Source organism: Athene cunicularia (assembly GCF_003259725.1).
Source record: "Athene cunicularia isolate RWA chromosome 4 unlocalized genomic scaffold, athCun1 chr4_part2, whole genome shotgun sequence".
NCBI classification, from domain to species: domain Eukaryota; kingdom Metazoa; phylum Chordata; class Aves; order Strigiformes; family Strigidae; genus Athene; species Athene cunicularia.
In genome coordinates, this window is record NW_020799099.1 from 22849298 (window position 1) to 22865886 (window position 16589).

The 16589-nt window shown below is 36.2% G+C and overlaps 1 protein-coding gene across 3 annotated transcripts in view; it reads right to left on the reverse strand.

Moving 5' to 3' along the window:
- The window catches only part of CCSER1 (coiled-coil serine rich protein 1), a 646489-nt gene that overhangs the window by 576322 nt on the left and 53578 nt on the right, over positions 1 to 16589 (reverse strand). For all 3 annotated transcript variants that reach the window (XM_026847667.1, XM_026847668.1, XM_026847666.1), the window contains exon 3: positions 15824 to 15914. In XM_026847667.1, coding sequence (XP_026703468.1) covers positions 15824 to 15914 — 91 coding nt within the window. The remainder of the gene's footprint in view (positions 1 to 15823; positions 15915 to 16589) is intronic.

Below are 16589 nucleotides of genomic sequence, written 5' to 3' on the forward strand. Positions count from 1 at the left end.
GATCCAAAGCTGTACAATAAATACAGTGTGATACACCCTATGGTATTTGCTATGGAAAATACAATCAAACCTTCTTAAGCTACGTTAAATTCAATGGTGAAAGACTGCAAAAAATAGACAGAAAAATCCTATCCTCTGCTCAGACAGCACACTTGCTATTACTTTTAAGATACTTTGAAAGGTGTGAAAAGTTATTAGTTTATTCTTGCAATCCGGACAGCTATACTACACAGGATGATGCATATGAGTATCAAGAAGAAAAACAAAAAAAAACCACCAAACTACTGAGATCATTAAAGAGCAGAAGGCCATGCGCAGCTAAGTATGGAAAGCACATCAGCACTTGAGAAAATACAGTTCACCACATTGCTAATAACCTAAAGAAAAATGGCTTCATAGATCTATTCTTCCTGTAAGTTAGTCTATACCTATCCTACTTTATTTTTGCATGCATACATATCCTATTTACTATATATGTATGCACCGCATCAGATAAAGAAAATACTGACAGTAATTTGATTTTTATCATATTATCACATCTGATGCTTGAACTGTGAGTGCTCCATAGCTCCATAAAACCAATTTAATCAGTCTGGGATACCTCCATAAGTGATTTGATTACTTGGTACCTAACCAGAAGGGTAAGGAGTAGAGGTTAAACACTTAACAGCACAAACCACATACTCAGGTAGGAGCTGATATACCATTAAAACTCAGTAGATGCAGCCTCTGCTTGTTGAAACAAAACTCAAGAATTGTGATTCGATTCTACAAAACAAAAGCTCTTTCCAAATAAACTTATTTAAGTCTTTCACTGGATTTTGACTCATTTTTCTAGAGATATTCTGGATGTTCATACAGGTCATGTCAGAGATGGAAAATCCTACACTCAAAAAATCTTCTGAAAATATGTGTGGAAGAAAAGAAAGCAAGAGTATAGTTTTAGTCACCTACTGGAAAAATTTAGCAGAAAATACATGCTCAATATATAAAATTCAGAAAGAAAACTGTTACATCGTGGTCTTTGTTTCAGGTAACAAAAATCAAATATCCTCATTAAGAGTCCCCTATTCACATTAATTTAGGTATGTAGGAACCTACACATGTGATTAAGGCTGCCAAGAAGGACGAAGATTCTGTTCAGGAGAATTCAGACTGCAGCACTTTCTAGGCTGACTTGAACCAATTTCAGTGAAAACTGCTACAAAAATAGACATAGGGCCCAGCAATTTCTTCTGTTAGATGCAGAATATTCAGGAACTATAGTTATGCAAGAGAAACAAAATGAATTTATATAAGAAGAGATAATCAGGGACCTAATCTACTCCTAACCTGTTTCTACTTTATTAAACAACCAATCTCACGTCACTTCTTAAACAGGAGCCTAGTGGGTTAAAAGGCATGCTGAGATTTTAAATGAACCTCATCTAAATGAACCTTGAATAAGTTATTTTTGCTGTGGGTTTTCTTTCCCTCTGTACATAATTGTTTTCAAAGTCTCCTCAGACTACTGAGCATAGAAAATTGGCAATTATTTTTTAAAAAACATCTGTTTAAAGAAAATATTTATTAGGAATAAAGTCTTCATATTACCTACTTCTACACTGCTTGGATGATTAAGAACAAGTCAGGAATGATGTCCTCATTGTTTGGGGAAAATAGTTTGTATGGACTAAGCCTCACTAGAGAGGAGTACCTTCTGAAGGATTTTTTTTCTTGAAAAGATATTAACATTTTAATTTAAATAAGCATACTGTGCTTTGCTACCAACTCTAATCTTCCTTGAAATAAAAACAAAAGTTTTGTGGTATCTTCAAATCTTTTTCTCTCACATCCATGCCTAGAAAACACACGAAATTAAACAACTAGACAGCATCTCCAAATTTATTTTAGGAAAAATAATCATTATTCATTTAATGTGATCTTTTGTTCCTCTAAACTATGCTGCTATTAGCACCACAATTCACAAAAAATTAGTCTATATATTAGCTATCTGTAACTATACATTTCCTCATCCGGGCTACACAGTTGAGTCTCCTACCATATCTGTTAGCAATACTGTACTTACACATTCTTTTAGCCACAACATAATTTAAGGCAAATGACAGCAACTGAATAGCTATAAAAATTCAATCTCCCAGGGGGCACTATATGAACCAAGTCCAAGCTCCTAGGACCAAGGTCACTCACAAGTGAGCTTAAATTTGAAACGTATGATCCCACTGACTTCAGTGGAGATAGTTATGTGCCTTAGGCTAAATACATGCTTGATGTCCCACTGAGAAGCTTTCACAGCAAATTCTTGAAGCACCAAACAATTTATGTTTCCCAAAGGAAAGATGTCGTTTTTCTAAGTACTCTTTGATACACTAGGAATGTAGTTCCCACAAGCTAGCAAACATGCACATTTACAAATGAGTAAGGACATAGAAGAGATCTGAATCTATAATGAAATTTTAAAAAATAAATCAAAGAGATAAGTGGTAAATGTAAAACATCATGAATCATCCTTGATACAGATAGGAATTTGAATAAAACAGTAAAAGCAATGACGTAAATCCTGATGAGATATCAAAATCTCAAATATATTTTTGCATCAATAAATATAGGGACAAATCATCCCCACACACAATTAGAAAGTAGGCTGATCTCCAAAGCACTTCTGCCGACTCTAGAATATCTAACCTATAATTTATAAATACAACTATCATTATTAAATAATCATGGTGATTCTATTCTACAACATAAAAAACAATATAGTCTATTGGGAAACAGCATTCTCCATTATTATATCAGTTAAAATCTGGCAAACTTAACTAATGTCTTGGTTGTGTGGACTTCTAATGTGAGCTTCAATGCAAGCAAGACTTAACCATCTCTGATCTACAGTTAAAAATATACTGTTACCTGAAATCAAGAACTAACTGAACACTGAAAAGTTACAGGCTGTCTGCATCATACCTCAGTGTGAGACTTGAACAAGAACGTAAAGCAGAAAGAAGCCTATCAAAATATTTCTTTTATACAAAGCAAACAGTACTAGGTCAAGAGAAGGATTAAAGATGAACAAGCAAGATGTTTTTGCACAACACCTAAAATGAGCTGAATCTGCAAAAGCAGTAACTGATTTTATAGGCTAGAGTTGCAATCATAATAAATCCAAATATCATCTAAGATAACATAGGCTTCTGCATATTCCAGGAAAGTACAGAAAGCTTTTTAGTAAAGAAGAGAGAAAAGACATGCTAAATATGACAGAGCGGGGAGAAGAAGGAGGCAAAACAATCTCACTTGTACTTAAGAAGAAAGTTACACAACTGAAAATGTCTTCTTTTACTTACAGTTACAAAACCTGGGAAATATAAATTCTCACACTGGAAGAAAGCACAGCCTTTTGTGCCATCTCCTCTGGCCTTGCTGCATTCCCTTTGACACCCTTCTAGCACCTGCCCCTGAGCTGATTCAATGGCTCATTATTCCTGTATGCCAAGAGAAGAAATCCTCAGGAGCTTTTCTTGCAGGTTAGATAAGAGTGCAGGCTATTGTGAGACTAAATATACCTTATAACACACCTCTCCATCACTTCTTACCCATACTCTGTGTTTGCTGTGGGGAACAAGGGGAGCAACACACATAGAGAACATGCTTGTATTAGAGAGCTTCTGCTTATGACCCCTGAAGCTTGAAGAACACACTGCTGGATTTCATTCAAACTGTTGATTTATTTTCAGAATAGATGGACAGAATAACACTTCTGCTGGTACCTGAAAGCTGGGAGAGTTTGAAAAAATCCTTTTGAGCTCCTTGCCATATACCAGTCTAAACCAAATTTAAAGCAGCTTCATTCCAATGTTATTTTTCCCAGAAGCTAAAGGTGAGATTTTCCCATGCCATTTTTCCTTGCTGCCTCTATTAAGTTCTTTTCCCCTTTCTGTTTACTCCTACTATTTATGACCTGTGATAACTCAGTGTCAAAGGATCACAATATGAGATTCCACAAAAACTCAGTACAAGGCTATGCCTTTTGCCTGGTGAACTCCTTCCACAGGCAAAGCCACCCCTTCCAGATACACAATGATACAGTCACCAGTTTCTCCACGTGAGTGAGTCCACACAGCTCTGTGCAGTCCATCAGTAAATACATGTGTGCTGTATTTGCAAACTGAGAGACTTTGATTGAAAATCCTCAGAACCAGGAGCTATTTGCATTTAATCTAATACATGCTGACAATAAGATGGTTAAGTAACCTATCCACGTCATTCTAGCCTAAAAACCAGAATTTAGAACAAGTACATCGTGTCAGTAATGATATATTAAGAAACATAAAGAATACCTTTTCCTGTACTCCCAATCCTGCAAAAATCTCCAAACAAGACAAATAAACAAATTAAAGATTGAGTAGGGAAGAAAACAATGAAATTGAACCTTAGAAATAGAGTTATTCCATGTTTTATTCATGGAGGAAAATGTATTAGAAATATAGAGGCTTGTCAAAACTATTTTCTGTGAAATTAACAGTTTGGGGGAAAAGCACAAAAATAATATTACAACACAGCTGTACTTTCATTTTATCTACTGTCTGCTTTTCAAACTCCAAATAAGTGTATTTTTACAGTAAATTGCTTTTTTATAAAGAAAAATTTCTGTGAGAAAAAAATTGGTTAAGTCAGGAAGATCTTCAACAGGTTAATCATGTTGCCTCGGCTTTTGACAGTCAGCAAAATCATAATCTATTATAATAAAGAGAAATTTACTAACAACATTTTTTTTCCCCCCTCATAAGTGTTTCTCAGATCCTAGGGAATCTCTAGTTTCCTTAACCTGTGCAAAGACAACACTTTAATCCTTTTTCCAGAAAAATATGTGAACTGTATCTGTGGGACCGGAAATATTTAGAGAGGGAAGAGAAAATGAGCACATTATCCATCCTGCAACCAAAACGCACTACACTCATTTTCTGTCTTATTTCTCACCCTTGCAGATTCAGCAGTTATGGTGTTACAAACAAAACCTGTCACTAGTTCCCAAAAGTTGGGTGTGAGGAATTAAAGCATTTTAAACTCTGAAACAGCTCAAAGAAATGCCTTCAGTTCATCAGATGTGTTTTACACTTACGTACATTCTACTACTAGATACATACATTTACATACCTGCTACTTTCAGCACATAAGCACAGCACCATGGGCTGAGGGCTGCTGCACAGGGCCATCACCTCCAGTGGCTCTGGGGCTGAGGAGATCCCTCATGCCCAGCTGTGAGGGCTCAGTCAGGAGGTCTGTGCTCCAGCCTAAATTATACTGCTGCCACTTGCTCATTTGCAGCTTCAACTAGTAGCAAAAATGAACTCATATGCCAGAGACACACAGATATGCACAAACACTGACACAGCCGGACACACAGACAAGAGCATCAGCAACTACATACAGGACTTGTATAAAATGCAAGCGCAGCCAGCCAGGTCCCCTCCTCCTCTTGCGCTGGTGAAGACTGCAGGGTGACTAGTGAAAGCACCCACCTCCCCACTCTCTGAATTCACACAGACATTCGTGGACCCCTCAAGTACCAGCACATTCCCCCTGTCTGCCTAGCACCCCTGCTCACAATCAGCCCCTCTTAGCTCTTATGATAATCCTCTGCTTTAGCAACTGCCTATTTTATTGGCAGCTTAATTGACCTTAACGATATACTACTCATCATAACTAACTACAACTCTTTCTCCCACTATGCAAATATACTGCCTGCAGCAATAGGCCATTTTTTCAGGGTTTTTTGTGCAAATGTGAAAGAATTTCAATTTCACCGTTGTTTGTGGTGAAAGAGAAAGTTTTGATAGAGCAAGATTCAAGGAGCTCTCAAATTACCTATTCATCTCTATGCTCTTGGACATTGAGAAACCTTCACTGGCAATCAACTTTTCAGAGGCTAACGTCTGGTTCAGTAACCCTCTAAATATTAAACTGATAAATGCTTAGTTCTGTGAAAAAAAATAAAATCATATGGATACCCACAGATTCAGTGTAATATCAATTTGTGTATAACTTGCCACTTGGAGATCCATCAGTATATATGTTATCCATCCTGCAATAGACCACTTACTGCTTGTTCTCTAAAGCCCATTCTGAATATTTTCAACTGCAACCACACTTTCCTTTAAATCTTAACTAGAAAAAGATTCTCTCTCCTAAAGATGTTACATTATGGAAAGGGGGGGGGGGGGGGGGAGAGAGAGAGGGGGAACAAAAACATCACCACCACAAGCCAGTAATACCGATGTTATTCCCATCAGGTGTAATGCATTGTCTTTCGCAGAAGCTACTGGAGTGGAGGCAAGCAGGTGCTTTGAGAAACTTTCATTTTAAAGCTGCTCCCTGTAGGAAGGGTTGCATTGAAATCAGGTGTGTGAGGGGGAGACGGCCAGGCATTACTCACTTCAGGTCAGATTGAACAGTCCTAAAATAAAACTTATCTCAATTTGTTCCTTTGGCAAAGAAAGGTGTATGATTTCCTCCTTACAACATACTGCAGAAAACTAGCTAAGCTATACAACCCAAAAGCACAGAATTCTTTAGGGGGTCTCTGAGAAGCCAAAACATTCTCAGGAAGTCCATGCACCCCTTGACTGCCCTTCTAAAGCTGAAACTAGGCTGCAACAACTGTCAGGGCTTACTTACCTGCATGACATTTATTTGTGAATTCCTTCCCTCACATCAAGTTGAAGGTAAAACCAGAAATAATAATCGAACAAATCCAAACAATATTAAGTATTTGACAGAATCCTACAGGAACAAAAGAAGGTACAACAGGCTCTCTCATCACAAGAGACTCAGGTACAAGACATATAACAATAAAGTTAACTAATATTTTCAAACACTACAGTAGATATGACTCAATCTTTGAGTAATGATGGATAGTAGGTACAATTTTGGAAAGATTTTAAAAGTAATTTAGTTTTGAGCCCAGGCTTTAGTTGATGAGTATGGTGGGCTTTTGCAACATTTTTTCCTGCTGTTATAAAGAAACTTTGGCATTTTTTCAGCAGAAGGAAAGACAAAAATAACAGGAGCAGTAACAGTAGCAGAAACACCAGCAACAGCAATGTTGCAGTCTGCTCCACTTCCAATAATGATGTATGAAAAATCACAAAATATAACATAATTGGCCTCTAAAGACTGTAATGACTCTAGTTATTAATGCAGCTCCATCCCAACGGTATCTTACGTATCTCTCAAACTTTAATGCCAAATCCCGGTGACTATAGAACTACTAGTTTCTACGTACTACAAGCAAATTAATGAATATAGACTACGGTAACACTGGAAATTTGCATCAAAGAATCCAGCTCAACACGGGAGACCTAAACTCAGGTTTTAACTACTAGACTACCCTTCATTTCTTTACCTAAAAGTAGAGCTACAAGGAACCCAGAGATAAATATTTCAAAATGTCAAAAGCCATCGCTAACTTACACTTTTTATACACATACAGTTTTAGTCTGACGCTGAAGTAGGATCACTGAAGAAGTTGTATAGAAAGTGCAGTTGATTTTAGATAAACTGTGTCATGGATGTTCTGCAGAGTATTTGTGAGCTCATAATTGTTCCTTTTATTCCCAAATCTCTTGGTTATACTCACAGAAAACTTTGAAGAAACAGCACACTCCTCTCAATCATCACATTTCCATTTTGGCAAGACATCTAGTCCAGATCTTTGTAAACTCACAAAGCAGGAGAGAAAAGCAGCACTTGGCACCCTACTTAATCCTTGCCATCTAAAAGTGCAGAATTGCTTTAAACAGGATGGTATGCTTTGATTTGTCATAATGTTTATGGTTACTTTCATTTTCTGCTTGCAGATATTATTAAAAAAGATATTTGACCTCAATGTATGTATAAAATCAAAGGAATAAAGAAAGGCAGTGTGTCTAATTTAATTACTGTCCTGGTTCTTTCAGTAAATGGTGGCTGAGCATACCAATATGAATGAGGATTTGTAACTAAAAGTCACACTATAATTATGAAAGAGCAGGAAATTGAGATACAGACTCTGATTCTAACTGCTCCATGATAACCATATAAATGCATCTCACTCAAAGTATTCTTTCATGACCCTGGAGTTCAGGGCTGCTCTTTTGCCCCTCTTGTCTATTTATCAAGAAAAAACCTCTTGGCATCTATATCATGGCTGTGATGTTCTGTGATGCTGATCTTCTAACTGCTCCATTTAACTGAATAGGATTTACAAGTACGTATCAGTAATAAAATTTTTATCAGCCAGAAAGGAATCTAACATATACCCACCATTTGAACACAGCAGTCCTTCACTGCTCTTCACACCAAAAAAAGAGCCAAATCTAATTTGCTCAAGAAACTGAGTATTTTCCTTGATCCATTGAGAATATGCAGCACAGGCCAATTATCTGTATCTCAGACATGTTTTAAACATATTCTGAAGGAAGCACAACTAGAAGCTAGTGCTACATGCCTCCGGTGGCTCATCAGCTAGGCTCATTCGCAACTCAACTTTTCAAGTAAAACACATGAAGTCTTTTAAGATAAAAGTTAAGTTGGTAGCAGTTCTGGAGGGATTTTTCCTCATTTAAAATTGGATTAAGATTACACCATTCACCTACATAAATAACAGAACAGAAACTCGGACTCTCAGTTTAGTAGTACTTTTCCAGAATATGACTCCCGAATGCTGGAAGACTAACTTTATAGTAGCCTATGATTTCTATTTAGTTTCATTCCAATTTAATACTCCTCTAGTCATTATTTCTTCTTCTCCTTACTTTCAGTAACTTAAGCATCAACACTCCTAAGAACACACCTAGCCACAAGCATGCAATGGTTATTTTTGACTAACACAAACATGCTATTTTCATTTGATAATGCTACCTATTCTTTCACTGCAAAGCCCACAAAAATCCATTTCCCCCATGCCCAGTGCTCTTTCAGAAGCTGTAGATCAGGGTTAAAAGAGTTTAAAAGATGACAAATTTTATTTTATTTCCCTGCAGACCTTAAGTTACTCCATTACTGTGTCAGATTTATTAAACAATGCTTCGGGGAAAATGTGTAGCTTAGTACAAGAAGTCATTCTGAAAATACATTAAATTGCTCTGTTTCTAACTTTTCTAGCTACGGAGAAACTAGCTGCATGTGACTCTCCGTTCTATACTTGAAAGCCATGATGGAAGTTGGATGTATGTGTGAAATCAGGCCACAGTTCTGGCTCGTGCTGCTCTCCCTTCATGAGAAGCTTCACAGAGGAATAGCAAGCATTTACTCAGTGAGCCTTTTTCCCTTGCAAAACTAAAAACTAACATGAACTTCCCACTTTAATTGCTATTAGAATATCCTTCGTGGTGTAATTAATCAGCTTTTACTACAGTTAATACTCGCTTACTTTTTTTATTATCTTATTGTCCAGAATCTGTAAGGATAATGCAAGATGCTACTGAGTGCCTTTTTGACAGAGAGACAAAGCTCTGTTACTTTACCATCACAATCTTTATTTTGTTCAAAACCTGTAAAAATAAACTGAACTGTTATGACACATTTCAAGCAGAAAACTGAAGGGATGCTGCCCTAGTTTAACCTGTTCTGTAATGTATACATCTCTAAGGGGGGCATCTGGGAATGGTGAAGCTCTGAAAAAAGTTCGAGTTGCGTGCCCAGTTCCAATTAAAAATCAAAATATGTCATTGTTTTTAAACACAGAAACATAATTTGCTGCCAACGATACATTAATGAGTAAAGTAAAACATTCAAATTACCTTAAGTATCTCTTCTCTGGTTCTAAGCTGTTGACTGACAAAAAATACATTTTTAGGATCTTTTTTTCCTATTCTCTATTTAAAGGCAAATTAAAAACACTGAAAAATCTGTTTTTCTTGAACTGACAAACATAAATGGATTACACGAGCACTTGAAGACAACTTCTGCTTGGGAGCAGGAGGTCTGCTTTGCTAGAAATCTCAGGAAAACATCCAGAAAGTGCCATTTGCCCCTTTTGAGTTTCTGTGCCAGTGACACTGCCTGACAAAACAAGGTACTATCTAACCAGACAAGAGCAGTGCTCGTGCCAGAGCTCACTGCCCAGGCACGCTGCCCTCCGTAGAAACTGACGGCTTCTGACAAGAGCCACCCTTGGCTGGGAGGACTGGCCCCATCACCAAAGAAAGCACCCTGCAACCCCCCTTGCTTCGGTCACGCCAACAGTTAATGCTTTTGGCTTCAATGAATCCCAGCTGATCCACGATAGCTAAAGGGCTGGCTTTCAGTGTTTTGCTGTCAAAACAAGTAGTGTAACTTCTAAATACAGCATATTTCTCTATTCCCTTATTACATTTAGATGATGTTTCACATTTCAAAAGCAAGCAAATTTCTTTCTGTTTTACAGTTTGTAACTACCTGTGGTAATGACCCACTACCAGCACTTAATTTTTTTTTTGTACTTTTTCTTTAATAGTATTTATATTTGTCCCACTCCTGGTGAAAAAAAGACAAAACAAAACAAAACAAAAAAACACAAAACACTGAAGTGGTTTCAGCTCAGCTCAGCACTCCTACCGTCCATTAAAATATTAATAAAAATAATTAGTACATTTAATTAATAGACACAGGAGGAGTTCCAAACCCACCACAGAATTTTCACACAGTTTGCTTATCACGTTCAAAATAACTCAGCAACTACCTAATTAATATCATTGGGTCATTACACCAACACTTTAGTTTGGCTGGCTACTGATGGCAATTGATCTGCAGGCTATCTGCATTTAAAAGAAATACAACAAAAATTCCTGACTTTTACTTTAAAAAAAAAAAAAAAAAAAAGGAAAAAAAAAAAAAAAGGTGCACTTTTGTTGGTGAGGCTGCTAATAGCTTATGTAATTATATTGCTAGAAGATCAAAATCTGATATGATGACTGTAATTTGACATTTAAATAACTATGTTTGAATTGTGCATCCATCTCAAAAAACAAAACACTATTTCTACCTTGCCCTAGGAAGTTTGCAAAACCCATAGAATTATCCATCAAATAATATTTTTTTTTTTCAGTGAAAAAGCAAATATTTGTATTGTGATATAGTACTCTAGCCCAAAGCACTGTTCTGGATCTCACTAATGTGCACTAAATAAAAACTACATAATACAAACACATAACAATGGTCAGAGCCCACACTTTCCAACCACTTCACAAAGATGTGCCTCTCCCTGCTCATTACTGACAGTGCTAAGTAGACACTATATCACAGCATTACATTTTAAACGTAAAGAGCATCTCTTTAATAACCATATTTCTGTTTTTATTAGGTATACACAAGCAAGTATTACATCATAAGAGTGATACTACTATATCAGAACTTCACATGTTCATTCCTTTAAGTTATATTAACATAAACCTATACCAAGAACAGGCCTTTCCTTCTCAACAACCACAAATAGAAGAAAACATATATAGGACACATAAGCGCCATTGCCAGGTTGTCAAAAGTCATTTTGTCAAGTCACATATACTGGTTTTTATTCATAAACCTTGAGCAAGTACCAAAGCATGTACTACCACATTCATAGAATTAAGCACACACTTAAAAAGCTTCTAGCAGAGACTGTCTTAGGTTTGAGCAAAACGTGCCCTATCTCTGAAACTGTTTGGGTTTTTAAGAGTTGAACAATATTTAGATGGAAGCTAAAATACACTTTCATGTTTCCACTTTAAATTCATTTTTTTCCAGAAAATAAGGCAAATAATTTCAATTCTGAAATATGCCGGGTGAAATAACTAAGCTTTATATATATGTTGGATCACTGCTTTACAGATGAGGCTGAGGCATTAAATCAAAAATGGCTAAAGCTCCAGCTGAAGACAAATGTCTTCCAAAAATTATAGGGAGCTACATTATTCAAAACTATTCTGCAAGCATTCAAGCAACAACATGATGGATGTGGCAGGCCAGTCTGGGTACACAGCTAATCAATATTGCACTTGTGAAGTAGCGTGGAGCCTGATGGGGAGATGACATACGCATGTGTTCAATATTCGGTACCATGAGCAGTCTCCCCGACTTCAGATGGGCGACTCACTACAAATCCCAGCTACAAACATACATCTGTCTAGAAAGATACCAGAGTATCAGTTTTATGACACCTATGGCAAATAGTTAAGAAATTACAAAAGACCTTGGATAGCTATGCCTTTGTGAACTTTTAGAAAAGGCTACTATTACTGCAGTCATGATTTAGTGACAACACTAACCATACAAAACCAAGTATTTGGTTTTTCAATAGGCTATGGCACAGCACAAGCACACAACTCACCCACATTAATGTGCATTACTTGAATAAATTCCACACTGCTTATATCGCTGAATATAAAGATCTTCCTTATACATTTGAGTAATCAATACTTGGAATCATATACGTCATGTTTCACCAGGGAAAAAGAAACTGAATTAGATTAAATTAATTCTGTCACTTTCTATAAACCAGCAATGGCTTCCCGCTACAGAAACCACTAACTTCATTATTTTACAACAGGATATCAACGCTGTAGCATATTTTAAAAGTCTAATTTACTTGGAGTAATAAAAAGGCACCCTCAAGGCTCATCATGTACGTCATATTATGCTTAGTTTTAAACATTCCAGCTTAAGAGCAGTATGCAAAAATCTCAGCGAATCAAGTTGATTAATATTTTGCATTTGTATGCAGTAGTGCTCTCCTCTCACCAAGTACTATATAAATATTATTTTATTAAATTTCAAAGCAATTGTGTTAGGTGGGATAATAAAATATCTCTGTCTTACATTCTTTATCTTGGCAATAAAGCCTTTAAAACGGAAGCAACAGTAGTAAATTAATGCAGTAAACTCATTTATGGACAGAAGGTCAGGAATGAGGGAATTCCAGTCTTCTGTAGCTGTGCTAAGACTATCAGGGCACAGAAATCTACATTGAAAATAGAAGCATAAGGTTTGCAGGTATCTCGTTATATTCAATTGCATGGTTAGAGAACAAGTTGGGGATATTTTTTATTTTTCTAGTACTCATCAGGGTTCATAGTGCCTTTTTGCAGAAACCCTGTTTCATGAGGTTGCTGCTGGAGGGCAACCAGCTCATTACGAAAAAGCTGAGAGGACAGAGTAAGAACACAAGTAAAAAAAGAGTTGAAGTAATAAATTTAAAAAAAAAAAATCACAAACAATGAAAGAGATAACAGAGTGTTGTGTCTTTCTCCTTTCTAGCTTTAATGTTTTAATTAATATAGCATTACACTTTCTGGAACAATGTCTCCTTGCCTGCCAATTGGCTCCTAGTTCCTTTTTTAAAACTCACTCCTTAATAGCCATTTCTCCCAGAAATCCTTCCAATAGTATCTTATTTTCAATTCATAAGTGGTCATTAAAATTATGGTAGATCAATACAATTATTTTGTTAATTTATTATTATATTGTCAACTTCTGTAGAAAGCCAAAACCACATATCCTCACCCTAGCAAATACTCTTCAACCACAGCAGTTAAAAGCAGAAGCTATTGTAAATTGGGCCTTAACTAACAAGTCTCTAAAAAGTCTAGTCTCTAAAAATCTAGAGCTCCTAATGGCAGTTAAGAGACTTTCTCAATTTGCCATTAACCAAACCATCAACTGTATTTATTAACTGTAGCACTACAAGTCAGAATTTCTATGCTTCAATGATACAGCTTGCTGCACACAGCCTCCTAACCAAGGAATATTGTGTTATTCAAGTCAAAGACATGATGTACTCATGTAACTTATCATTTTAGAGATTTTCATAGGTCTTGAAGAATAGGAACTTGCCTGATTCAGTAGTTATCCTTCTAACATCCAAAGAACTAATTTTTTTTCCAATTACACCTCTTCATATTTCAATATACTTGTTAAAATACTGAACGGAACTTGTTTTGGAACATTTCCCTCTGTAATAATTCCCCACAGAATTCCTTATAAAGAGACAAAGTGGAGCACAAGCAAATTGTAATATGGCTTTAGAACTGATGGTCTTAACCAAATAAATGCAATAATCGGCATCAGTATTTAGAACATCAAGAGGATTTTTATTGCACTACAAATAGTCACAGTACTGTTGATAACTTTGACTTCCAGAAGAGATCTTTCTGTTTTAAAAGCATCTCATTTGCTCTGGATGATGAGCCAAGAGCAGAAAGATTATGTGTCATATCACATCTCCATCTTAATTACTTTTCTATCAAATATAATGTCATTTAGATATTATGAACTTATCTGTTCCGGAAGCTGCTCTAAATCTTTATAATAATGTACTGGACATAACTTTCACATCACTGTTAACTCAGTTTTTTATAAATATAAAAAAAGAAGGAAAACACAGGTGAGGGTAAGAGCAACATGTTAGGGAAGTTTATTTATGGAAAATTATTCTGCCAGTTAATTTGTTTCCAACAAGTCCAGGGAATGAACAAGTCTAAAACACTATGATTTCTTATGAAATGCAACGCTTGCTTTTGAAGCTTTTTGACCCACATTTCTTCATCCATGAGTTGATTTTTTGTAACCAGAGTTATTCAGTACTGGCTGGAAAGGGCCTTTTCTGTGCAGTTCATTTGTTGCATTCTAGCTCCCAGTAATTTAGGACATTAGGATCACGCACATATTGCCGCTACAACCTTCCATACTCTCTACTTTGCTCACTACCAAACAAAATGGAACAGATGTTTTATCCTGTAAGTGGATATGCAAACAGATTTAAAAAGTACAATATAATGGTTAAATAGAATTATCATAGATATAATTCAGATAACTCAAATATATGCACAGAATTATCATAAACAGAACATTTGAAACAGGAGCATAATTCAAGCAGTTTCTCCGTAACCATTGCTAAATGTGCATCAAAGCGGAGACCAGAACTGAAGATGGTGCACACCAGCGGGCACAAGTCTCATGAACACCACTTCCACATGAGTGTGTATCAATGCACACTACATTTACCTATGTCAGTGGATGAAGAAAGAGGGGTCAGAAAACAGCAGGTAGAAAAGAGGGTGAAAATTACTGCTGCTTAAAAGCACGTCACTGCCATAAGCATCAAAACATCAGAGCATCACAACAGAGTACAGACTCAGAGCTCTATCTGTTATCTACAAACCTCACATACATTTTAAGTCTCTCCAAACCCTGTGGAGTTAGCAGGACTGTCTTCCTGTTCATGGACTAGGCCTACGCTGTCCCACATCACAGCCAAAGGAAATGCAGGATTCCCCACTGCAGGTGCCACGACTTAACCAAGACCTTATATAATCCTACTATAAAATCATTCTGAACACACCATGATTTGACCTTGTTACTGCTATTCATCAAGGCAGTGCCACAGTGCCTTACCAACCATGAGAGAAAGGATTAAGTTACACTCATGTCTCAAGTCAAACCCTTTTTATTTGAAGCATATTATTCCAGCACACACAAAACAGTATCACAATTATATCAGCAGTGGTCTTTTTCGTAACTGCCTGGGGTAGGCAGCAGTTGTTTTAAGTATCTAGAAAATCAGATGTGTCTGCCCTTGGTGCTGGAATTCTTCTGTAGCTGTAAACATCACTTCCATTTCATAACTGACCATACAAAGTCCAAATGCACTATAAAAAGTATTTTTATGTTAAATGGCAAACACATTTAGAAACAACACTACAAAATGCATAATGCTTTTTCCCTTCCAAGTAAATGACTTTTTTATTTCCAAACAATTGCACTGAGTACATTTATATTATATTTCTAGAATCATAATATCTTGCTGAAAATATTCAATATTTATCTGACTTACCAGAACGATGGTGATGTTCTTCTAGGAACTCCAAGTCAAGCATTAGATCATCTTCATCCAACTCACAGGAACCCAAGTTATTCAAAACATCCTAATATATATTTAAAAAAAAAAAAAAAAAAGAAGGCATAATTTAGACAGATGTGTTAATCGAACTGTTCTGCACAAAATAATGAGCAATTAGATCTGGGAAATATGTTTAAGCAGGAGCTATCAGAAAATATTTCTGCTAACACTGGACCAGTGAAAAATGGATGAAACAACCGTCTGACTAGAAATGTATCCATCACCATTTGTTGTTTTTACAGGATCTTGAATATTTAAAAAAAGAAACCCCAAAGTACAAGTAATACCATCTCTATAACTCTTGTTTTTTGGTGCTGTTAAATGATGGGGTTTTGTCTTCAAAGTTTAATAATAACTTTTTATGAAGCATAAAAATATTATTTTTAGCACAACATAAAAGTATCAGTACTTGTTTTTCATTAAATTTTGGAATTCTAAGCACTGCCTGCGCTTACCAATATACTCTGAAGAGAGATTTACTGTTCTATTTATCCAAGGGATAAAGAGACACAAATTTAGGATAAACAGGAAATTCAGGCATGAATGATCAATTTATGAATTTTTAAGTATTAATGTGGGTGGCAAAGGCTTACACAGATGAAGAAAGCCTGACTAAATGTGGTTGCTCAGGTCCCCATTCCCTTTTTGTGATTCAATTTGTTTTCCAAGTTTTAACCACAGACAGCTAAGGCGTATCCTC